Raw genomic sequence first — 25417 nt, 5'->3', positions numbered from 1 at the left:
GACCCACTCAGTTTTATTTGTATTACAGGAAGTGGCGCAAGGGTGTAAGATGGATGAACCATCAAGTTGTTTTGTTTACAAGTCTGTATATGTATATATTTGTTGAATGACTTGTAATGTTATCGTTTATGCTTGTTGGTCTATATCGGAACATGACACCCCGAGTTTTGATTATATAATGAAAAATACATTTCTTTTATGAAATGCTTTGGTAAACATTGTTTTATCATGTTTTGTTTTTGGGAACAAATTCCGCAACTCTTTCAAATCAAAAGGATTTACTCTGAAAATATTTAAAAGCATAAATGAAAATCGGTCTTTTCTGGCCGAGATTTTGGGGATGTCACACCCTGGGTTTGTTGACTGGTTGCACGAAGCAATACTGTCTCAATCCAACCATACAATACCGACATATAACATATAACATATATTCAATAAATAGATAATAATACAGCCATTCAACAAACTCACAGGCAGATCTACAGATCACTAACGCATAACAACATCCTATATACCAGGACTCAGTTCTAACAGATCAACTGTAATGCCTGATTCCTGGTACGCATTTAATTTAGTAATTTTTCAAATTATATGAGCAACTCAACGAGTTGGAAGCCCCAAACTTGTCAAGTAGAGATCAGAAGAGATGCGAGTTTTAAGCAACCTACTCAATGAGTCGAGAGCCCTTAAATCGGCGAGTAGGTCGGTAGGGGTGAAACTCTAATTTTGGGGTTTTGCACCCTATTTAAGCACCTTAATCCCCTCATGCTAGCCTCATTTCCATCCTCTAAGTCCCAAACCCTAAATCCAGAAACCTTAATGCATTTGTGAGCTTGTAAGCCATTTTTGAGTGAAGTTTTGTGTGTGTTGAAGCTTGTAAAGGAAGGAGAAGCTTGGGGATTCAAGAAGAAGCTAGTAGATCCAGAGACTCCATTTCATTCTCATCATTTCCTGGTAAGCAAGTCTCAAACTTGCTTAGTAACTTTTTAGATCCCCTTATTATCATTTTATTGGATTTTTGGTCCAAGAAGCATGATTCTTGGGAAATGGACGTCCCAAGTGAGTATACCTTCAGATCTAGTACCTAGAAGGTCTCTCATGGCATAAAGGTGCAAACTTATTGCCATTGAAGCCCCATGCAAGCTTTAGGATGCCATTTCGGCCTTTTAAGCTCCAAAAGGCCATGTATGGAGAGAAATATGGAAGCTTTACATGTTCTTTTAGTTTCTAGGGTCCATATCTCAGTTTATATGCCTTGGTTTAGAGTAGTGATGGTGTTTGGATCAAGATCTAATTCTTAAAGAATTAGGGTTTGAGCTAAACTCATTATGTAAGGCTATTACGGGTAAAGTTGGAAACTTTACCCTTAAAAGGACATTTTCAGTATATATGTGAAGTATGAAGCTCAGATCTGAAGAATAGGTGGTTAATCCATTAAGATGAAGCAACATATTGAAGAACTCGACGAGTCCATAGAGGGAATCAAAGAGTTAGAATGATTTGTCCCGATTCTGTAAAGGGTAGAACTTGACGAGTTTAAGGAGGGACTCGATGAGTTGACTCGTTTTATCACGATTCTGCTGAGCATGGAAACTCGGCGAGTCAGAGGGATAACTCGACGAGTTGACTCAACTCGGAGTGTTGACTTTGACCTTGACTTTGACTTTGACCAAGGTTGACCCGTGAAGGGGTCTTGAGTATAAAATGGTATCTAAGGGGTTGTTTTGTATAGGGCGTGAGTAGAGTCGGTTGCAGGAGCAAAAATGTTTTAGCTATTTCACCCGACATTTGAGGTGAGTTTTCCTCCAGTAGGAACAGATCGAAGGCACCAATTTCGGTCTGTTTATGTATGTTAGCATATTCCGGACTAAGGTCCGATGCCGGGCAGTGCCCGATGTAGTTGTATATGTGTTTCCGGACTTCGTTCCGATGCTGGGGAAAGCCCGAGGAATGTTTGTATGTTTGATGTCTTCATGATTCTTGCATGTGCTTGTTTTATGTGTTTCCGGACTCCGATCCGATGCCGGGGAAAGCCCGAGGAATGTTTATATATTTCCGGATTTCGGTCCGATGATGGACGAGGCCCGAGGAATGTTTATATGTTTATGTTATGTGTTTATTTATGTGTATTTGTTGATATGTCATATGTATTTCGAGCTTTGCTCGATGTCGGGCAGGGCCCGATGCCTGATTTCGGTCCGATGTCGGGATGCCAGACTTCGGTCTAATGTCGGGTGGGGCCCAATGTAGCAGGAAATGCCCAATGTATGTTGTTATGTGATAATGTGATTATATGTATGGTATGTGGTAGTTTGGGGAGACTCACTGAGCTTCGTGCTTACAGTTTTTAGTTTTGGTTTCAGGTACTTCCGGTAGTAAAGGGAAGAGTTTGGGATGACTGTAGTGCACACACCATTTCATTTAGTATGGGATGTTTTACTCTGATATGTTGATATGTGTTTTGATATGATACTTTGATTTGATATGATGACTTATGATTTTGGATGAATGATTTTGATAACTATGGTTTTGTTTATGATTTAAAAACGAAAATTTTGGACCGTATTTTTAGGATGTTTCATCAACACAACATGGAAACTTCCCGAAACCAAGGTACATAACTCAGTGGGTTGGCATTGGTGCCTTCAACCCGCAAGTACAGTGAGGAGAACTCACCTGTCAGTCTGAAAAGATCTCTAAATAGGGTACAACTCTGAATGACAGCTCAACCGGTCACCTATTCATCAAGAAATGACCAATCTCAAATACTACTCAAAATACCCAAAACACCCTTAGATTAAACTTGGTCAAAGTCAACAAGTCAACTCAACCAGTCACCACGTCATGGTTAGCTCCAGCCATGTTGTGGTGACTAGAGGACGAAACAGTCACATGGTAGCCATCCACCACGCTGTGGTGACCATTCCTACCCGCTTATTCTAGTAAGTCCTTAATCCATAAAACCAACCATTCAAACTTCTCATAAGGCATTCTCTTATCCAATGAACCATAAAAATCGTTGCTTTGTAGACATACACGCCCAATGCATGTCTTGAACTCAAATTAGGTTAAAATATAGTAAAAAGGGACCAAGATCACATGCAAGAGTTCAAAACTCTAAGAAATTCTAGGTCTAACACTCCTAACCCAAAATGGACTTTGGGGATCCATAAAGTTGGCAACTTTATGGAATCCCAACACTCCAATAAGTCCCAACATGAAGAATAAGGCTTAGAAATCTGGATCTATGCACAAAGAACTAAAAAGCATGGAACTTAAGGAATTATAAAAGTCCATAGGATGCACAACAAGAAGATGAGAAGAGTCCCTTGCTGAATCCAATCCCAAATGTCACATTCTTCTTCTTCTAATACCCAAAAATAACACCAAAGGCTCAAAAGGCAAGTTGGAGATTATGGTTTATTTGGAGACCGAGAGAGTGCGATGGAGGCTGAGGGTGAGCAACCCTAGCCATCACATTCCTTTAAATGGGAGCACAACCCCGGAGATTAGGGTTTCTCATTTAACCACCATCACGCTATGGTTATAGGCCCCCACGTCGTGGTGGTCATTAAAAACCCGTGATACAAAACGCTCCACCACGTCGTTGCCACTCCAATTAAGATTTGTACATACAAGTTGATTTATCCCTGGACCGGATGTTACACTAGTGAACTCCGCCCTTCTACTCTAGTCAATAATCACGATGACACGACATCTATGACTCAGTCTTTGGATGATGCATCCACTTTACTTGTCTTTTCTGAGGGAACTAGTTACAAAATTTATGAGTCAAGTAATGATTCTAATGTGTTTAGGAGGTCTAACAGAGAGTTATGATCACAAACTAGATTCGGTGATTTTATTATTGAATGCAAACACAACTACGAGATTGAAAAAAATGTTTAATTACTCCTACTTGATGCTGATAAGTATTTTTTGGTTCTAATCTTATAAGATTGTTGAACATCGTTGTTATAAAGATGCTTCATCTGATCCAAACTGGATTTCTGCAATGAAGGAAGAAATGAAAGCTTTATATAGAAATAGAACATGAGATATAACAAATCGTCATCTAAACCGTAATCCCATTAGTTGTTGATGGGTTTACAAGATTAAATAGAAATGGGGAGGTTGAGAGATATAAGGCTACATTAGTTTCCAAAGGGTATAATCAACGTAAAGATGTTGATTATGGGAAGACTTTCTCTCCTGTTGTTAACAATTGTGGTAGTTATTTCTCTTATTGTTAATAATGAATGGGGTTTGTTTCAATTAGATGTATAATTATTTTTTGTATGGTTAGCTTGATGAGGAAGTGTTTGACTTAAGCTGTGTTAGGCATGTATAAGGTATTTTATTTATTGAGCTTAATGTAATGTATTGTTTGTTGAATCTACTAAATAATATTTTAAAAAACTATTTAAGGTAACTTATTGCTGTATTTTCCACAAGTGTTCCAAATATACCATTATAGGCTCATTTTATCATATGCATTGTTCGGTTTCTTAGGCTATGATGCGTTAGGCACACATAATCTAACTCATTTGTTGAGCTTTTTGTAATGTATTACTTGCCGAAACCATTAATATGGCTTATAAACTAATTTTTTAACAATATATGTAAGGTAGCTTATTGGTAAGCTCATTATGTTTTTTCCTAAGTTTTCCAAATATACCATTATATCTTCTTTTTCCCATACATCTAAATGTCCCTTCACATTTTCATCTAATTTATCAACTAGTTTTTACCAAACATATTACATCATCCAACTATCAATAAACGTTTTAGCTAGTCTGACATACAATCTCAAACATAAATATCATTAACTAAAACAAAAATAAAAAATCAAACTAGAACAAAACGACTAAAAATCTTAAAGCAAATAAGAAACAAGATATTCAACAAACAAGAGTCTCCAACAAGCAAACCTTACAAATGCAACTCAAAACAAATACATACCTCATAACAACATAAATCAAGCTCATTGATCCCATCAAGACAAACTAGACTAAAATACAGTATCCAAATAGAAAGCATGAGTCGATGATGACAAGGAAACGAAAACTGGTTGGATCTTTTTCATTACGAAAAAGTATTACAACAGAAGAACACAAACACAACCTCCAAATATAGGCAATCCAATCCGGACACATTTTCCAAATCCGGGTAGGGTTTTTCTTCTAGTTTAAAAGCTAAGAGAAAGTTCCTAGAGAGGCTTATTCAAATATGCATACGAATGCCATATAAATATATGAACACGGGAATACAACTTCTAAACCTTATCATCGAACCATCAAGTGACTAAAAAGGAACTCGGGTCCTAATCCAAGGGCTCTCACATTCTCACAACAACAAAACAGAAACAAGATCAATTGTTAAGTCAGTTTGTGGAATGACCATCACCACCACTACCACCACTGCCGCCATGGGTGGTGGTGCTACTGCTACCGGCGGATTGAGAAATTTGATTCATTTTTGAGAAATTTGATGCGATTGAAGCTGAGGTAACTTCTGGCCTGAGTTCTGATGAAGATGATGATGGTGCTAAAGTGCCCATGTAGGACCCCACAGGGTAAGGTGCCACTGGCATATCAGCTAGTGAAGATGCTGATGGGCTATAACTTAATGTTCCCATTGGGTGATCAAATTTGCATGAAGGCCCAAACTTACACACCCCATTTTGAGCATAATGTGAGCAAAGAGGCGCACCCTGAAACATTAACAAAATTTCAATGGAGAAATTACAAGTTTTTTTTTTTTTTTAACAAGAAAGAAACAGGGTAGGGCTTACTGGACGGAGAGGAAGGCCCATTGGGCTAAGCCCAAAGTTTGACTTTGGTAGATTCCATTCAGGAGGATGGTGGTATCTACATGAGGAACCAAATTTACAATCTCCAGTCTTCATGTAAAACTGACATTCAGGTTCACCAGGTCTTTCTGGAAACACGTGTTGATCCTTTTGACTTTTGGTCAAAGGGTAAGATGGGGCAGAAGGAGATAATTGAGTCATTGCATATCCTCCTGGCCCTGGTCCAATAATAGGTTGGCTACTAGGAGACCCTGATGGATGTAAAGATGCCTGCAAAATGTAAAACAATAATTATTTACAGGGACCAAAAAAAGCAAAAGTACTATAGCTTAGGGACTAAAAATGTAAGTTACTCAAGAACTAAAAAAAAAAAAAAAGCATATTGGAAATACCTGGTAAGGATTCCAACCGGGAAACGGGACCATGCCAGGTGGCACGAGCATGGGCCCATAAGTTCCGGGCAGATAACTGCCCGGAACAAGTGGCGGCCTTGCAACAGGCCAGTTGCCGGTCAACACCCCGTAAGCTTGAGAAGAGGCGACAGAAGGAGATTGCACATTTGGGTACATAGCAGAAGGCATGGCTGACAAAGGTACTGGTGATGCCACCATGCCAGCTGGCTGTGGATGGTGAAATTTACATGTGACCCCGAACTTACATTGCCCTGTTTTCACATAGTATGAACACTCTTTTTCACCCTGTGACAAAAAAAAAAAATCATTTTGAGGTAACAAGTTGAAGTAATAGGGTCAAATGGATGAAACAGTAGAACTGAATGGGGCTGGACAAGCTTTCTAGGGCTATTTTCAATGATAAAGACAAAAAGGGTATTTACGTCTTTTTCACATAAAAGAGATAGAGTTTGTCCTTGTCCCTATCCCTGTCCCACCTTTTTGGGTGAGACAAAAAATTGTTATTTTTGCCTCACTCAATCTGTCCTTGTCCTACAGATTTCGTCTTTATTTTCGATAATAAAGACAAAAAGGGTATGTACGTCTTTTTCACAGAAAAGAGACAGTTTGTCCGAGTTTTTGACCATAATAGGGTGGATGGAAAAAATATTTACCATTTTAGTGTTCTTTCAAAACTATTTACCATTTTAGTGTTTTTCTTCTTTTTCTTTATTTTTTAGTTTCCTTTTCAGTTTATTTTTTTTAATTTAAATATCTTATTTTTCTTTTTTACTTTTTTATTCCACTTTTTATTGTTTTTCTCATTTTTCTTTACTTTTTAGTTTCTTTTCAGTTTTTTTTTTTTAAATTTAAATATCTTATTTCTTTTTTTTTTTTATTCCACCCTTTTATTGTTATATATATATATATATATATATATATATATATATATATATATATATATATATAAGCTCCTTTTTTTTATTATCCTTTTTTACTGTTTTTTAAAAATTCAACATTGTTTATTACAAAAAGAAAAACATCACAATTAGCTTCATCTTGAACCGGTAAAAAATCATTACCTGTAAAAAAATATATATTATTTTTTAAATTACCTTGGCATAGACAGATATCTATTAAGTGGATGACTCTCCAACCATTCTCGAGCACGTGGATTTAACGGGACATAATCGAAAACGATGTCTGTCTATGCCAAGGTAATTTAAAAAAATAATATTTTTATGGTATTTGTTATAGTTATTCTCTTGTTATTATTATTTTTTTTACAAGTAATAATTTTTTACCGGTTCAAGATGAAGCTAATTGTGATGTTTTTCTTTTTGTAATAAACAATGTTGGGTTTTTTTTTTGTGATGTTTTTTTTTGTAAGAAACAATGTTGAGATTTTTTTCACTTTAAAAACATTGTATGTGAATGTTGAAATTTTTGCACCTTAAAATTTGATTATAGTGGTGGTTTTTTATGATTTTTTAATGTTGAGGCTAAAGTTTGATGGTAAAAAGGTTGTATAAGAAAATCAAATATTTAAATAAAACAAAAAAAAACAAATAAAAAAACATATATTTAAAAAAACAATAAAAAAAGGATAAAAAAAACTAAAATGAAAGTTGTCATATGTATATATATATATATATATATATATATATATAATAAAAAGGTGGAATAAAAAGAAAAAAAATAAGATATTTAAATTAAAAAAAAAACTGAAAAGAAACTAAAAAGTAAAGAAAATGAGAAAAACAATAAAAAGACGGAATAAAAAAGGAAAAAAGAAAAATAAGATATTTAAATTAAAAAAAAAAAAAAAACTAAAAAATAAAAGAAAAAGAAGAAAAACACTAAAATGGTAAATATTTTTCCCACCAACCCTATTATGGTCAAAAACTCCAGTTTGTCCTTGTCACACCTTTTGGGTAGGACAAAATTTGTTATTTTTGTCTCATTGACTCCCACATATTTCATCTTTATTTTTTATAATAAAGACGAAAAAAGTAATTACCTCTTTTTCACAAAAAAGAGAGTGTCTGTCCCTGTCCCACCTTTTTGGGTGAGACAAAAAATTATTATTTTTTGTCTCATTGGTCCCACATATTTCATCTTTATTTTCAATAATAAAGGCGAAAAGGGTATTTACGTCTTTTTCATAGAAAAGAGATAGAGTCTCTGTTCCTGTCCCACCTTTTTGAGTGGGATACAAAATGGAAACTTTTGTCTCATTGACATTAGTCTAATGCATACCAAACACAGTATAACCTGTTCTGTATAACATGTTCTGTTATGTTTAGCAAATAAGACGAAAAGGAAGGACTGACCGGGCGAAGTGGATATCCAGATACATTTAGGGCCACAGAGCTTAATGATCCGACTCCCTGTCTTGGATGATGATATTTGCAAGAAGCACCAAATTTGCACATTCCAGTTCGCATAAAGTACTGGATGCCACGTAGCATATTCACCATTTTTACAATCATGTTCCATGCAAAATCATGCATTAATATTTCAAGTTCAAAAATGATTGCAAAGACCAAATTAAAAAGAGAATGAAGTAGCATATGTAAGTTATTTGGCTCTTGACTATGAATCTAAAGAGAAAGTCATGTATTTTGATGTTAATCGTTTTCTAGAACAAAAGATTAGATAAGCTTGTGAAGCAATAAGATACAATAACGTTGGATACTTTTATTCTACATGACCCAAAAGATAAACAAGCAAATAGAATAAGATTTCCAATATGGAAATAGAGAAAAAGACAAACTTATATCTAAATATCTTTAGAACAAAACGAGAAAACATACAAGAAATAGGATGATATGCATACAGCATACTGACATTCTTTCAGCAAAAGGGGTATTGTTAGAGCAACCCCTGAAGAGCATAATATGAGATGTAAATCAAGTATACAGTGGCCCCACTAACATAAGAGTTAGTGCCCACAAGAAGCCCAATCCACATTGGAATTGAAACAGGTGAGATCCGAATCCTCACATGGATATGGAGGGGCAACACTCTTTGATCTATTTTTAGCAAGAACATGCATTGAACAACTTCAAGTTTGGAAGATTTGAAAAAGAGAAACTTTTGAGCTGCATAATGTGAGTATGAATTTCAATTCATCTAGCTCACAACATAAAAAAATAAGAATCATCTAAATTGTGATATTAAGAACAAGTATTTCAAACAAAGTACCTGACAAACAGGCTGACCAATACGCTCAGGATAATCCCCTCCACTAGCCCTCAGAGCTCCAATAACCTGCCATGGATTATGAACACATCTTTCATAGAATGCATTAAAGGTTTGTGACTACATATCAATTTCCCTCAAAATCCACAGCTTTGAACGCCCAAATTGGATATAAGACCAATCAATTTGTAGACAAGCTTCACTTTTGAGGCAATCAACACATGATCACATCAAAACACACAAGAAATCGACAAATGCACATATATAAACACACAATCACCATGAATTTTAGAAAAAAATTACCGAGCCACGGTCACGAGGATGGTTGAATCGACACCGAGAACCATACCCACAAAACCCCGTTCTCAAATAATAGATGCAATCAGCCTCATCAGGCCGTTCAGGATACGATTCAGACGCATCTCCTAACCCTAAATGCCACATAGGCTCTGCATTTTGCATCAAATCAAACAACGAAATTAGCATTACGACCCACGAATTCAAACCAAAATCCGAATTGAAATCTCAAAATGCAAATTGTACGTTACCTTCGAGCCCTATTTGACCACCAGATGAGCTCCATTCTGTAACCGGATCGGACTGCGACATCTCCATTGTAGACGTAGATACAATATATATATAAATAACTATACAAATATATGTATAAAATCTATCAACACTGTACACACAGATTCAAGGAGCTCAAAAGGGCGAAATCTTATAAATAAATGCTATTGGGTTTCCCGATCGAGCTTTATATAGCGCGAAAGAAGAGGTTTTTTGAGGGTTTCTCCCCTATATCTATTATCTTTGCAAGGGATCTTTATATATCGTTGTACACACTGTGAGTCTGGTTTTGGTTCTCTCTCTACTTTCTCTTACTTTCTTTTTTTTCCTTTTCTTTTTTTGATTTTGAGTTTTGGGTTACAAGTTTTGTATTTTGTTTCCTATGTTAATTAGTATACATACCAAATACAAGAAAGTGAGTTTGTCACTTATTTTTCTTTGGGATAATATCACTGTAGCACATGGAACTTTTAATATTTGACTAATTTAGTCCTTAAAGTTTTTTTTGGTACATTAGACCATTAAACTTGTAATTGACCTTTTAATTACACCATTTTAGCAACTTTTAGGAGGTTTCCCGGTTATACGATGCCATTTTGTCAATTAATATATATTTTTTGTCTAATCTGATGCCACGTGAGATATGCCACACCAATCAATGAAATACGACGCTTAAAGCCTTTCGTCTTCAGCTATCGAACTTCACTAGTCTTCTTCTTCATTATTCAGCTGTAAAAGAAACTGATTTAGGGTTTGTGAAGCATTCCTGTGATCGAGCTGAAAGAAACAAAGAACTCGCAGCAATGGCACAATCGGAACCTAATGGACTGTTTGCGATGGTGGAACTTAACTACCAAGGGGTATTTAATCGAAATCCTTTCTCTTACACTGGTGGTGTTAAAACCATCTTCAATGATGTTGACTTTTCTTCTATGACTTATTCTGAGTTTGTGACCTTCTGCGAACGTTTCATGCATGAAGAGTGTAAAAAGTTTTGCTACTATGAACCAGGCATGTCCTTCATGGAAGGGCTTAATCCCATTTCAGATGATGTGGAATATTCTGCTTTTATTTTTTATGCTTATGGAACAGATGGTGTAATTTCGGTTTATGTGGATCATATTGGGGTTGGTGTTGATGGGTGGCATGATGATGAAGATAATGATGATGATGAACATGACTCTTGTATTGATGGTGAAAATGAAGACAACATAGATGAACTTAGAAATGTTGCCTTTGAATTTAATGAGGATGTAGTGCATATGAATAGGACATCAAATGATCCTTTCTTGAGTAAGCTATGTGTTGATGATGAGAATGCAAACAACATTGTAGATGATGACAATGGGAGAGAAGTTGAAGTTAACATACAAGCCCATTCCATATTTAATGAGCTATTACACTGGAAAAAACAAAAACCAATTCTAGGGATGAGATTTAAGGGTCCAGGGCAAGTAAAATCAATGTTGTGTAACTATGTTGTAGCTAATGGATATCAATTGTGTTTTGAAAAAAATGATAGGACAAGACTTTTGGTAAGGTGTAGCAAAGGTGCTTGCACATTTAGATTATGGGCTTCCTGGATGAGTGATGATGAGAGTTTCCAAATCAAGTCACTAAAAGCTGATCATAATTGTGCTAGGAACTTCAAGTTTGGATCATTGGTGACATATGCATGGATTGGGAGTCACTATACCAAAGAGATTGTAGAAAGTCAGAAAATAAGTGTAAGGAAGCTTAGGTTAAAGGTAATGGCCAAGTTTGGTATCCAAGTTAGTATGGGGCAATGTAGAAGAGCAAAGAAGTATGCACTGAAACTTGTTGAAGGAAACCTTGTTGAACATTATGGTAAGCTATGGTCATATGGTCATGAGATTTTAAGGACAAATCATGGGTCAACTGTGAAACTAGATATGGAGGATGGGCCAGATGGAAAGAAATATTTTAGCAAGTTCTATTGTTGTTCTCAAGGAGTTAAACAAGGTTGGATTGAAGGGTGTAGAAGGATAATTGGTCTTGATGGATGTTTTCTTAAAGGTGTTTGTAAGGGAGAACTGCTTTGTGCTATTGGGAGGGATGCAAATGACAAGTCCTATTGCTTGGGCAGTGGTTAATGTGGAGAACAAGCAGAATTGGAAGTGGTTTCTAGAGCTTCTCATTGATGATCTACACTTGAATTTAGACAATGGTTTCAGTTTAATGTCAGCCAACATAAGGTTAGTATTTTACATAGTAATGCATTTATGTTAATTTTAGACTATATGAATTTAACCTTTTTACTAATACAGGGTTTGATAGAGGCTGTTAAAGAGTTGCTGCCATATGTAGAGCATAGGCAGTGTGCTAGACATATTTGCCAGAATTTGCAGAAGAGATTTACTGGTGCCATATATCATACCTTGTTTTGGAGAGCATCTAAAGCCACAACTGAGCATGCTTTTAAAGTTGTGATGAAAGAAATTGAGATATTGAACCCAGATGCCCATCAATATCTCATGGAGAAAGATCCTAAAACATGGTCTAGAGCTTTCTTTCAAACTGGAAGGTGTTGTGATGCAGTTGAAAATGGGTTCTCAGAAAGTTTTAATGCTGTAATAGTAGATGCTAGGAAGAAGCCCATAATAACCATGTTAGAGGAGATAAGATTATACATGATGGATAGAATCTACAACATGAAATTAAAGGGATAACAATGGGGAAATCATATTTGTCCAGAGATAAAGGATAAGGTGAATTTGCTTAAAAAAGCTCAAAGGCATTATCAGGTACTACCAAGTGGATTAAACTAGTTTGAGGTAAGGGGAGCAATAGATGCATATGAGGTGAACTTAGAAAGAAAAACATGCTCATGTAGGTTGTGGCAATTGAATGGATATAGATGTGCTCATTCTGTAGCTAGCATATCCTTTCTTAATAAGGATGTAAAAGCCTATATAGACAACATGTTTAGCACAACCACATTTAGAAAGGCATACAATTACAGAATTGCTCCCATGAATAGCAGTGACATATGGTCAGAGACAAACTATACTCCACCATTGCCTCCTATTAATAGAAGGATGCCTGTTAGGCTAACTACTAAGAGGAAGAAATCCACTACAGAGAATACAGGAACACACATGGTTTCTAAGGCTGGAAAGAAAATCAAATGTAGTATTTGCAAGGAGATAGGTCACAACAAGGCCACTTGTCCACAGAGAAGACCCCAAAAGTTAAATGTGAAGAAACAGAAGAAACAAAAAGTATGTGTGAACCAAAATGCAGGACAGGTAAAACAATTTAAAATATAAGATTAATTACATATAATTTGTTACTAACATAATTATATCATGTCATGTAGGGTAGTACAAGTGAAGCACAACAACATGAAGAGGTTGAAATGACTCCAATTGAGATGGATACTACTCAAAATGATATGCAAGTTGCTCCTACTGATGTTGAATCTAGTAGTGCAGGGGATTTTAGTCATTATATGCAATTTACTCCACCTAGATGTTCTGAAGGTGATGAGGGTGTTATGGGTGAGGAAGCTGATGTGGTTGAGGAAGTTGTTGTGGTTGAGCAAGTTGTTCAAGATGAGGAGGTTGATCCTGTTATCCAAGTTGATAATGTAAATGTTCAGGAGGTTGATGAGGTTAATCCTAATGCCCAAGTGGATAATGGTAATGTTCAGGAGGTTGCTCCTGTTAACCAAGTTCAGCAGGTTTGTGTTAGGCCAATTTCAGATATTTTGAAGAGGATAAAGAGAAGAAAGTTAGAGAGAATACTGAAGCTGAAATTAGGCAAAACAATTGGTGGTGTTGATGATCCATGAAATTCGAAGGGAAAAGCTCTTGTAATTGATTAGTGTTTATTGTAATTTGTGTTTAAAGTTTATGTAATGGGATGATGGTAAATTGGATTTAAAGTTTATGTAATAGGATGATGATAATTTATATTTAAAGTTTATGTAATAGGATGTTGGTAATTTGTATTTAAGTATGTGTGACATTAAAGGGTATTTTGGTCATTTAAGTATGTATGAAAGAAAAAGGGTAATCTGGTCATTTAAGTATTTATAACAGAAAAGGGTAATTTGGTCATTTATTTATTGATGACAGATAAGGGTATGTAGGTAATTCATTTATGTATGCAAGAAAAGGGTAATTTGGTCATTTAAGTATGTATGATAGAAAAAGATAATTTGGTCATTCATTTATGTATGTAAGAAAAGGGTAATTTGGTCATTTAAGTATGTATGACAGAAAAGGGTATGTTGGTCATTTATTTATGTATGCAAGAAAAGGGTATGTTGGCCATTTATTTATGTATGACATGAAGTATGAAAGTATGTTACCATTTTAAGTAAAATCGTGACATTTGGCTTTAAATATTTATGCATGGAAAAAATTGGAATAATGCGCATGCATGGGGATGTTTTATATGGCCCCGAGTTTGGTTTTTTAATGGCTTCACAGTTCCTATTTTTTCATTATTAAAATGGTCCCCATACACATAGTGTACTTCCACATGGACCACTTCCTAATTAAATATATTTGTTGGGAATATAGACCAGGCATATGTTTGATAAACATCATCTGATTATACAAAATGCCCTATAATTGGGACTTTGAATATTTTTTTACATTACTTATCATATGCCCTTTCATTAGGGACTTACCACCTTACAACATCAACACGTTAAGGTTGATAACCCCAACTTATAACTAAAACCAGCTTCAATACATACAAAATGCCCTTATGGAACTGACTTTCTAGTCTGCCTTTACAAAAAATACAAGGGATCTCAAAAAAACAAAAGCTTACCCTAACCAACTAAACTAACTACATTGGTCCCCCTAACTTCAAAACACATAGGGCCAAGCAAGCAAACAACAGGGCAACTATCATACTGTACCTGCCTATTGCCTTCCTTGCATCATGAACTTCTTTCTCACTCTTTGCCACCTTATACTGCTCCTATGATAGCAGAAACTCCACTTCAGCAATCCTTCTTCTCAAATTATTCATCTCAGATATTTCATCTTTGGCATCCAGTTTCTGCTTCAGAGAATATAGCAGGTTTTTGTAGTACCCGTCTGCCTGTTCTTCATCTTTCCATTCAAAGAAGCTACATTTCCTCAACCTAGTCTATAAAAAGCCAATAAAATTAGGGTTTGACTGACAATCCCAAATCAACTACCTTTAATGTACGAGCGAAATGGGTTTTATTCACAGTGATCGTCAAGAAAGGAAATAAAATTAGGTTTTTAATAGATGAAACAAAATACAAATACACCATTATCGTCTTTTGAGAAAGAAACAACACATCAAACCATAAAATACTAACTTATCTAAATCAAGAGAATCGGGACCTACCATACTGTTTTGACAATTCCAGAATCGCCTCCCAAGGTTTTTTATCTTCCAACAGGTTCGTTCTTTAGCTGGAACGACACAATCACAAACCTTTACCCCTTCTTGCGACTGAACATGAGTGACTTGTAGCTAATTCCTTGACGTCAATGAGCTCAAAGACATTCTTCTTCAGGATGGAAATAGTCGGGGAGGGAGAAGTCTCTGACTTTTCAGAGAATGGTAAGTAAAGATTAAAAGGAGGTCCGAATGAAGGTTTCAATTAATAAGCCTGTATCGACAACTGGACCACGTAAGCTTATTGGACACATCAGCGTGCCACATAAGCATTGTAATTGGGAAACCTTCTAAAATGGTGTAATTAAAAGGTCAATTACGAGTTTAATGGTCTAATGTACCAAAAAAAAAACTTTAAGGACCAAATTAGCCAAATGTTAAAAGTTCCATGTGCTACAGTGACATTATCCCTTTTTCTTTCAAGAATATATGACAATGTTGCCTTTCGAATATTTACACGTGCATAATCACAAAGGAACATTCACCATTAGTCGTTTTACACATTACCCTATGTCTTGTAATAAAAAAAAAAGATCGGGTGAAGAACACCCGTTGATGAGATAATAATATATGTCCATTGACATCTTCCTATATGGTTTATGAAACGTCATTGTATTTTCAAATGTAAAAGATTATTTTATGGTAAATGACAGTTTGGTCATTGTGTTGATACTAATCTATAGTATGGGTCAAAGTTTTTAGAAATGATGTGTGTGTTAGATGTCATTTTATGCATTTTTAGGGTAGTTTTCATTATTAGTATTTCGGATCATATTTTTTACATTTGCATGTCATTTAAATAATGTGCAGCTCAGTATTTTGTTAAAATTATCATACTGCTCATGTTGTCAATTTCAGATAGTTTGAGTGGAGCAGTGCTTTGGGAGCAGTTGGATGCGCGTTTGGAGCTTAAAATGGAGCTTGAAACTTATGGAGTATGTTGTGGAATGATTGGAAGATGCTTTGGTCAAGAAACACATTCGATCGAATTGATCACACGAAGATAGAATCTACAATCTAAAGTTAAAGGATGTTGCTAGCAGCTTTAACCCCCTGTCAATATTTTGACCATATCTCGAAAACCGTAACTCCGATTGACGCGATTCAAAATGATCTGAAAATAGACAAAATTTCGGACGTCTTAGGCTTTATGCGATCGCAGGTTAGGTCACAACTTGTCTTCGAGGTTCTTTTGTGCCCAAAATTCATTCGGGAGTGAAAACTCAATACCTGCGATCGCAGGTTGGCCAAAAAGTGTCAAAATAACATCCTACTTCATTAAAAAGGCAAGAGACGCGTTTTCTTCAAACCCTCTGATCGCATGCGCGTCGTTTTTGCTGCTGGACGTATAAATAGACCTTGATAGCATTCCGGCAACCTAAGTTGGCGATTCCAAATGTACAGGACGACGAAAATACGATTATGGAGGCATTCTTCTCCGATTTCCGAAGATATGAAGATTGTGGATCGTCTCCTTCAAGTGGATTAGTAAGATTAGTTGTTTGATGTCTCTTTTCATCTGTTTTGATCATATTTTGGCCATGTCTGGCTAAACCCTAGTTTTCAGTTATGCAAAGACAAGTACTTTTCATGTGATTGATAATTAGATCTGGTTTTTGATTTGTGTTTCTATCTAGATTCTTCAGTTTTGTTCTTAATGAATGTTTGATTTTGATTCTTGTTAGTCTAATAACCTAGCTAGGGTTTTATCATTCCAGTTAATCAGTTATAAAATTCGTAATTGTTCTTGTCCACTGGTAATAAGTAACAAGTAATAAATCGGTTCCGTGTTTGAGATTTGACTTTATTATAAAGTGTAAAAATCATATCTTTACGCTTCCGAGCCTGTGAGAAGTATTGGATATTGTTGGGAATTTTACACAGATTATAATGTAACTTTTCTAATCTTAATTAAGAGATTGTTTGATTAGACAGTAAAAAGTTAGGGTTAATTGAAGAGCTTGTTTTGGTTAACTAAATAAATTAAAAGAGAAATTACTAGAGCTTGTTAGTTTTTCTCAGTACCAGCTTAGATAGAATGCATCTCAAATAACGAGGTTAATGTTGCATGATTAGGAAAGTCGCAACAGAGTTGAAACCATTTTTATTATTGATTTTAGTTTAGTTTAATATCACTGCAATTTTAGTTTTTAGTTTAATTCAAATCCCCCTTTTATACTTTCTGTTTCTTGACTAGAATGTGCTTGATGCAAAAAGGCATTGACCATTAGGTTGTGGCCCTGAGGATTCGACCCTGCTTCCCTGTGTTATATTTTTAGTGCAACTAGCAGTGATAAATTTATTTGTTTAATACGTGCGTGACATCGTGTTAACAAATTGGCACCGTTGTCAGGGACACAGTGCCTTCTAATAGTTTATGCCAAGAATTTTTTGTTCAGGTACACATTTAGTTTTTAATCCATAAATTGATCGAACTGCAAGGAAACTGTGGAAAGAAGCAACAAGAAAGAAACAATCAGCTGGTCTCTTTGGTTCATCATCTTCCATACCCCCCCATAAACCTCTATACCACAAAGCACTCCCTTGTGGAACGAATCAGACCCGTTTATTCCAAAAGTAACCCCATCTTCTCCTCAAAACAACCCATATAAAACTTACTCCCCACCCTCTTCCGTTAAAACTGAAACCACGGATTCTTCAGAATCTGAATCTGAAGACTTAACCATGAGTGGAGACGAAGAAGAAAAGACCCTTAGAAAGTGGGCCACTCAAGAGTTCAACCACCAGCGCCTTTGCATTATGTTTCCAGAAGCCCAAAACTTTAAACTCAAATCTGGTATGGTTCATCTTCTTCCCACATTTTGCGCTCTAGAAAACGAAGACCCACATAAATTCCTCAAGGAATTTCATGTGGTTTGTTCTGGAATGAAGCCTCATGCAGTTATTGAAGACTAGATCAAACTAAGGGCATTCCCCTTTTCGCTTCAAGATTCTGCAAGAGAATGGTTGTATGAACTCCCATATGGTTCCATCACCACTTGGACAGAACTTGCAAAGCTGTTTTTAGAGAAATACTTTCCAGAAACGCGGGTGTCCAGTCTTAGAAGAGAAATCCTTGTGATCAAACAAGGAAGACGAGAAGCTCTGCATACTTATTGGGAAAGGTTTAAGAAACTTCTAGTTAGGTGCCCACAACATGCGATCAACGATTATCAACTTTACAACTATTTCTGTGAACGTCTGACACCCATGGAGAGGCGCCTGATAAATGCTTCCGGTGGTGGTTCCTTGGGTGACATGAACCCATCTAAAATTAGAGATCTAATCGAAAAGCTGGTGATCGAGTCTAAACATTTCGGGAATGAAGATGAGTGGTATCCAGATCAACCAAGAGGAGTCAAGGAAGTCAACAATGTTCATCTGGAGTCTCAGATATCTGAATTAATGAAAGTTGTTCTGCTTTTCACTAAAGAAAAAGCAGTTGCAAAGAAACAATGTGGGATTTGCTTGAAGACTGATCATCCTACATATATGTGCCCAATATTGCAAGAGGATACAGTTGCAGTCAAAGTTGTTGGGGGCTACCAATAGAATTTTCAGAATAATTATCAGCAAAAACAACAATTTCAGCCTCCACCTAGATTTCAACAGCAACGAAATTTTCAGCAGCCAGGATTTCAGCAAAATTTTTATAATCAGCATAATTTTCAGCACCAGAATTTCCAGTAACCTTTGCAACAACATTCTGGCAGCTCTAACATGGCCCTGGAGGATAGTGTTAAAAGTCTGGCCACGAGCACCCAAGCATTCCAGACAGAAACCAGAGCCAATATCAAGAACATGGAGCAGTAGGTGTCTCAACTTGCAACTTATGTGGGTCGTCTGGAGTCTTAAGGAAAGTTACTAGGGCACACAGAAAACAACCTGAAGCATAATGTGAGTGTCATTTCCTTGAGAAGCGGGAAAACATATGAAAGCCCAAGTGCATCTGAACCATAAAACTATTATGAGGAAGAATTTGAATAAGTTTTGGTCGAAGAAGAAGATTTAAAAGAGCCTGAAAAAGAAGAGTAGGAATATGAAGAGGTGTTGGTTGAAGAAGGATCTGAAAATCTAGAAGGAAAAGAAACTCTAACACTACCAAGCCAATTCTGAAAGAATACAAGCCACTATCGCCCTTCCCATCGCGATTGAGAAGCACGAAAAGCGAGCATGAGGACGAGGAAATTATGGAATTTTTCCGCAAAGTTGAGGTAAACATCCTGTTACTTGATGTTATAAAGCACTTCCCTCGCTATACTAAATTTCTGAAAAATTTATGTGTTTCTAATAAAAAAATGAAATTTAATGAGATTTTAAAAGCTGGCAAAAATGTCTCTTTTATTTTACAAAAAGGTTTGCCTCCAAAGTGAATGGATCCGAGGATTTTCTCAGTTCCTTGTAAATTAGGGAACCTCAGTTTTACAAAAGTCATGCTTGATCTAGGAGCTTCAGTTAATGTCCTTCCCTATTCTGTTTTTGAAAAATTAAAAATAGGAAATTTACAAAAGACCGGGACAATTATCCAATTGGCTAACCACTTGACAGTAGACCCAAAAGGTGTACTGGAGGATGTTCTTGTTCAAGTGGATAATTTGATTTTTCCCACTGATTTTTACATTTTGGACATGGGAAACTTGGACACTTCAGATGCAAACTCAATTATTTTGGGAAGACCTTTTATGAAAACTGCAAAAACGAAAATTGATGTTTTTAATGGCATGATTTCAATGGAGTTTGATGAGGAAATGGTTAAATTTCAAATTAATAATGATGATTTTCCTTCTAAAAATATTTATGTCAATTATATGGGTACCAGCAGTCCTTTATTAGAGGGCTGCTGTGAGTTTTCTAATGTCTCTGTGCAAGAAAAAATTTTAGACACTTCCTTATTATGTTTTTGAAAAATTAATAATAGGAAATTTACAAAAGACCGGGACAATTATTCAATTAGCTGACCACTCGACAGTACACCCAAAAGGTGTACTAGAGGATGTTCTTGTTCAGGTGGATAATTTGATTTTTCCCACTGATTTTTACATTTTGGACATGGGAAACTTGGACACTTTAGATGCAAACTCAATTATTTTGGGAAGACCTTTTATGAAAACTGCAAAAACAAAAATTGATGTTTTTAATGGCATGATTTCAATGAAGTTTGATGAGGAAGTGGTTAAATTTCAAATTAATAATGATGATTTTCCTTCTAAAAATATTTATGTCAATTATATGGGTACCAACAATCCTTTATTAAAGGGCTGTTGGTGAGTTTTCTAATGTCTTTGTGCAAGAAAATTTTAGATAGGAATTCATCTGATAATATATCCAAGGAGCTATCTAAAGATAAGCTTGGGAAGGTGGAAGAGGTTGATATGGAATATGCTAAGAAAAAATCAAAGACAATTTTGAAAAGAAACAAACTCTTGGAAGAAAAAGAGGGAAATGTGATTTCTGGTATAAATAAGAAAAGAAAAGAATTTGAAGAAAATATTTCTGGGAAGAATAAGAAGATCAGAAAGAGAAAGAAGTCTAATTAACTGAAAGACTTAACTGATAACTATTTGGAGTCTTTTCAGTTTGCTGAACAAGTTCCAGATCCATCCATATTGCCATACTAAAGGGATCTCAAGCGATAAGAAAAAGAGTTGAGCTTCTGAGAAGTCTTAACCACACCATTTAAAAATCTGGTTGGGCAAAGTCGAGCTAACGACTTTAAAAATGGGCGGCTTTCCGGGAGGCAACCCGATGAGTAGTTTTTAGTTTTTATGCTTTCAATAAAGAGATGGTCGTAGTTCCAAGCAAACTTGGGGAAATCAGAGGATCTTCAAAGTCGACGAAATTCGGATTTTTCACCACAATGTTGTCAAAATCAAATTTCTACCAACTTATCAGGTACATTCATTCCTAGTTACATTTTTTTACCCTTATATTCTTTATTGAGTTGTTTATTCCTCTCTAAGCATTGAAGACAATGCATCATTTTAAGCTTGGAGAGGGGGTTAGTGTAAAAATTTGCATTTTTGTTCAAAATTTTAAATTTTCATTTTTTTTAGTTACATTTTTCAAAATTTTCTTTTTGCATTTTATTTTCTGCATTGAATTTGCATATTAAAAAAATCAAAAAAAAAAAAAACAAAAAAATATTTTATTTTTCTGCATTCATAAATAAGAGAAAAAAAACCAAAAACATTTTTATATCTAGTTATTTTTTATTTTCCAGTATATAAAAAATAAAATTAAAAATCTTTAAAATAATTTACATGAGATGAAGATATCTTTTTATATTCGATAGCTCTGTTAAGATGAAGTGTGATAGTTACAAAAAATAGCAGTCTCATTAGAATCAATTTTAAGAACTATCTTTTCAAGTGCTTTAGATGTTTTCAAAATATGAACCAACATAAGAGCCAAATAGTTTTTACAATGAAATTGTGGGATGGAAAAATGAACAGTGTTTTGAAAATAATTTCCTTGAATGCCTTAAAAAGAACCTAGATTGGATAATCCTTATCATTCCTTGAAGTACTGAACCCTATAGTTTATATGCCTTTTGAGGTTGGGAGGGAACTCTTGTTATACCCACAATTTATTATCATTTTTGAAGTATTGAAGACATGGTGGGCGTCAAAGTAAAATCTGTGCCCAGTCAATATATATGTTAGAAATGTTACATTAGACAACTTGAAGAAATCTGCAATTCAAAGTCAAATCCAAGTCAAGTTCAAGTCGAAATCAAGAACCAAACAAGTTGAATATGAAGAGTTGATCGAGACAAAGAAGATGTGTGGTATAATGAGATTGATCCCTCGATAGTGGAATCATAAGGGTAAGCTTGGATTTTGTGTCCATAATGAAGCTTACCGTGTTTACTGGACGAGTTTGGAAAAAGAGTAGGGGTTAGTAAAGCTATGTTTTTATAAATGAATTTTCGTGAAATTATTTTTAAAAATACACTGTTTTCATAAATTTAATTCGGCGTAAAAATTATTTGCTCAAGCTTGGTTTAACTAATTAAATATTAATTATGAATCGTTAATACAAAGTATTGAGACTGATATCTAGGTAGTGATTTCATTGGAGCTTCCTCATTGTGAAATATGATCATGTGAACAAAAAAAGAGTGAAGTATTTTAGTTTAAGTTTTTTTTTTCTTTATTTTATTTTAAATTCTTTTTAGGTTATCTACATCTTACCATTTGTTTATATTGTTTTATCTTTTTCTTACTTGAGGACAAGTAAAGTTTAAGCTTGGGGAGATATGTTAGATGTCATTTTATGCATCTTTTAGGGCAGTTTTCATTGGTATCTAGGATCATATTTTGTACATTTGCATGTCATTTAAATAATGTTCAGCTCATGTATTTTTTTTAGAATTCTCGTACTGCTCATGTTGTCAATTTCAGATAATTTGAGTGGAGCAGTGCTTTGGGAGCAGTTGGATGCGTGTTTGGAGCTTAAAATGGAGCTTGAAACTTATGGAGTATGTTGTAGAATGATTGGAAGATGCTTTGGTCAAGAAACACATTCGATCGAATTGATCACACGAAGATAAAATCTACAATCTAAAGTTAAAGGATGTTGCTGGTAGCTTTAAACCCCTGTGAGTATTTTGACCATATCTCGAGAACCGTAACTCTGATTAACGCGATTCAAAATGATCTGAAAGTAGACAAAATTGAGGACGTCTTAGGCTTTATGCGATCGCAGGTTTGGTCGCAACTTGCCTTCGAGGTTCTTTTGTGCCCAAAATTCATCCGGGAGTGAAAACTCAATACCTGCGATTGCAGGTTGGCCAAAAAGTGTCAAAATAGCATCCTACTTCATTAAAAGGCATGAGACACGTTTTCTTCAAAACCTGTGATCGCAGGTTGTGTACATGCGATCGTATGCGCGTCGTTTTTTCTGCTGGACGTATAAATAGACCCTGATAGCATTCCAGTAACCTAATTTTGCGATTCCAGAGGTACAAGACGATGAAAATTCGATTATGGAGGAGTTTCTTCTCCGATTTCAACGATTTCTGAAGATTTGAAGATTGTAGATCATCTCCTTCAAGTAGATTAGTAAGATTAGTTGTTTGATGTCTCTTTTCATCTGTTTTGATCATATTTTGGCCATGTCTGGCTAAACCCTAGTTTCAGTTCTGCAAAGACAAGTACTTTTCATATGATTGATCATTAGATCTGGTTTTTGATTTGTGTTTCTATCTAGATTCTTCAGTTTTGTTCTTAATGAATGTTTGATTTTGATTCTTATTAGTCTGACCACCTAGCTAGGGCTTTATCATTCCAGTTAATCAGATATAGAATACGAAATTGTTCTTGTCCACTGGTAATAAGTAACAACTTAGATAGAGTGCATCTCAAATAATCAGGTCAATGTTGATTGCATGATTAGGAAAGTCATAGCAGAGCTGAAACCATTTTTATTATTGATATATTTTAATTTAATATCACTTCCATTTTAGTTTTTAGTTTAATTCAAATCCCCCTTTTATACTTTTGTGTTTCTTGACTAGAATGTGCCTGATGCAAAAAGGCATTGACCATTAGGCAGTGTCCCTAAGGATTCGACCCTGCTTCCCTGTGCTATATTTTTAGTGCAACCAACAGTGATAAATTTCTTTATTTAATACGTGTGCGACAACGTGTTAACAATGTGGTTCATTCCTATGGTTGTAAAATCCATCACATAATAAAATAGAGCAATGATGTTTTGGTTAAAATGGAAGAATAGCTTTCAATCATCTCTCATAGTGTTGTAAATAACTCAGTTTCCGGTGTGTGATGAAAGGATCCTGTTGGGTAAGAATTTTTGGTGTATTAACAAGCTAGCTTTTTTTTATCTATTGGGTCAGGAAGATTCTAATAGTTTCTTTTTTGAATAGTATTTCCACCTTCCGATTGATGGATATGAGGAAATTGTTTTTCTTGTTGATCAACATGAGTTTCTTCTTATGGAACCTTTAAGAGAACATCATATGTGTGTGTGTCTATATATATATATATATATATATATATATATATATATATATATATATATATATATATATATATATATATATATATATATATATATAATAGGAACAAAAATGCAAAGACGTAAAGATTTAGGAATCATTCCGGCCTTTCAACGAAGAGAATGAACTTCTTCAACATAAAAAGATAGGGCTTGAGGTTTATTGTATGCTTTATCCTCTCCATTTTGTTATTGAAGAAGCTCATGTATCTTCTATAAAGGTAAACGAAGAAAGCATAACCTATTTTACATTTTTCTCAAATATCAAACACACACAATTAGGGTTCTGTTAAATTGTCACTTTTTTTCACTTTATGTAAAATCCAATTCATTTTGATTGTTTTATTATTTTTTTCTTTTTCTAATATATATATATATATATATATATATATATATATATATATATATATATATATATATATATATATATATATATATATATAAAGTGGTTTTTTTAAAAATATTTTCCGTTTTAAGTATTTTTATTTTTGGTCCTTCAAAAATATCTTATATTTTATATAGCCTTATTAATTTATTGTATTTATTTGAACATTTTTATAAATTGGTTTTTATACATTTATTTTTTTTATAATAATTTATTATTTTCTACAACTTGAAAATTTTAAAACTACAAACATACATACTTTTTCCATATAACTTTTACATATTTCGAAAAAATATTTTATTACTTATTTATAACTTGCAACTTAAAAGAATAACACATCACTTCATTTATAACTTTTACAAAATTCAAAAAATAATTCATCACTTTTTTTACAACTTGCAATTTGAAGGAACAAAACATCACTTCGTTTATAATTTTTACAAATTTGAAAAAATAATTCATCACTTTTTTTACAACTTGCACCTTCAAAGAATAAAATATCACTTCATTTATAACTTTAAAAATTTCAAAAAATAATTCATCACTTTTTTACAAACTTGCAATTTGAAAGAACAACATATCACTTCATCTATAGCTTTAACAAATTTTTAAAAATTATTCATCTCT

At 34.6% G+C, this 25417-nt stretch overlaps 1 protein-coding gene across 1 annotated transcript; it reads right to left on the bottom strand.

The window, feature by feature from the left end:
- Positions 1-5050: 5050 nt before the first annotated feature.
- On the bottom strand, positions 5051-10300 carry LOC145048016 (zinc finger CCCH domain-containing protein 34-like). Its single transcript, XM_078996393.1, has 7 exons — positions 9957-10300; positions 9712-9857; positions 9412-9477; positions 8538-8657; positions 6205-6510; positions 5795-6082; positions 5051-5713 (listed from the first exon to the last, which is right to left on the bottom strand). The coding sequence occupies exons 1-7, from the start codon at positions 10021-10023 to the stop codon at positions 5384-5386; spliced, it is 1323 nt and encodes a 440-aa protein (XP_078852519.1). The 5' UTR covers positions 10024-10300; the 3' UTR covers positions 5051-5383.
- Positions 10301-25417: the final 15117 nt, after the last annotated feature.

This window comes from Lactuca saligna, chromosome 5 (assembly GCF_052625555.1).
Source record: "Lactuca saligna cultivar CGN05327 chromosome 5, ASM5262555v1, whole genome shotgun sequence".
Classification (NCBI taxonomy): Eukaryota; Viridiplantae; Streptophyta; class Magnoliopsida; order Asterales; family Asteraceae; genus Lactuca; species Lactuca saligna.
Note: the sequence above shows the minus strand (reverse complement) of the source record. Positions and strands in the feature narration are given on the sequence as shown.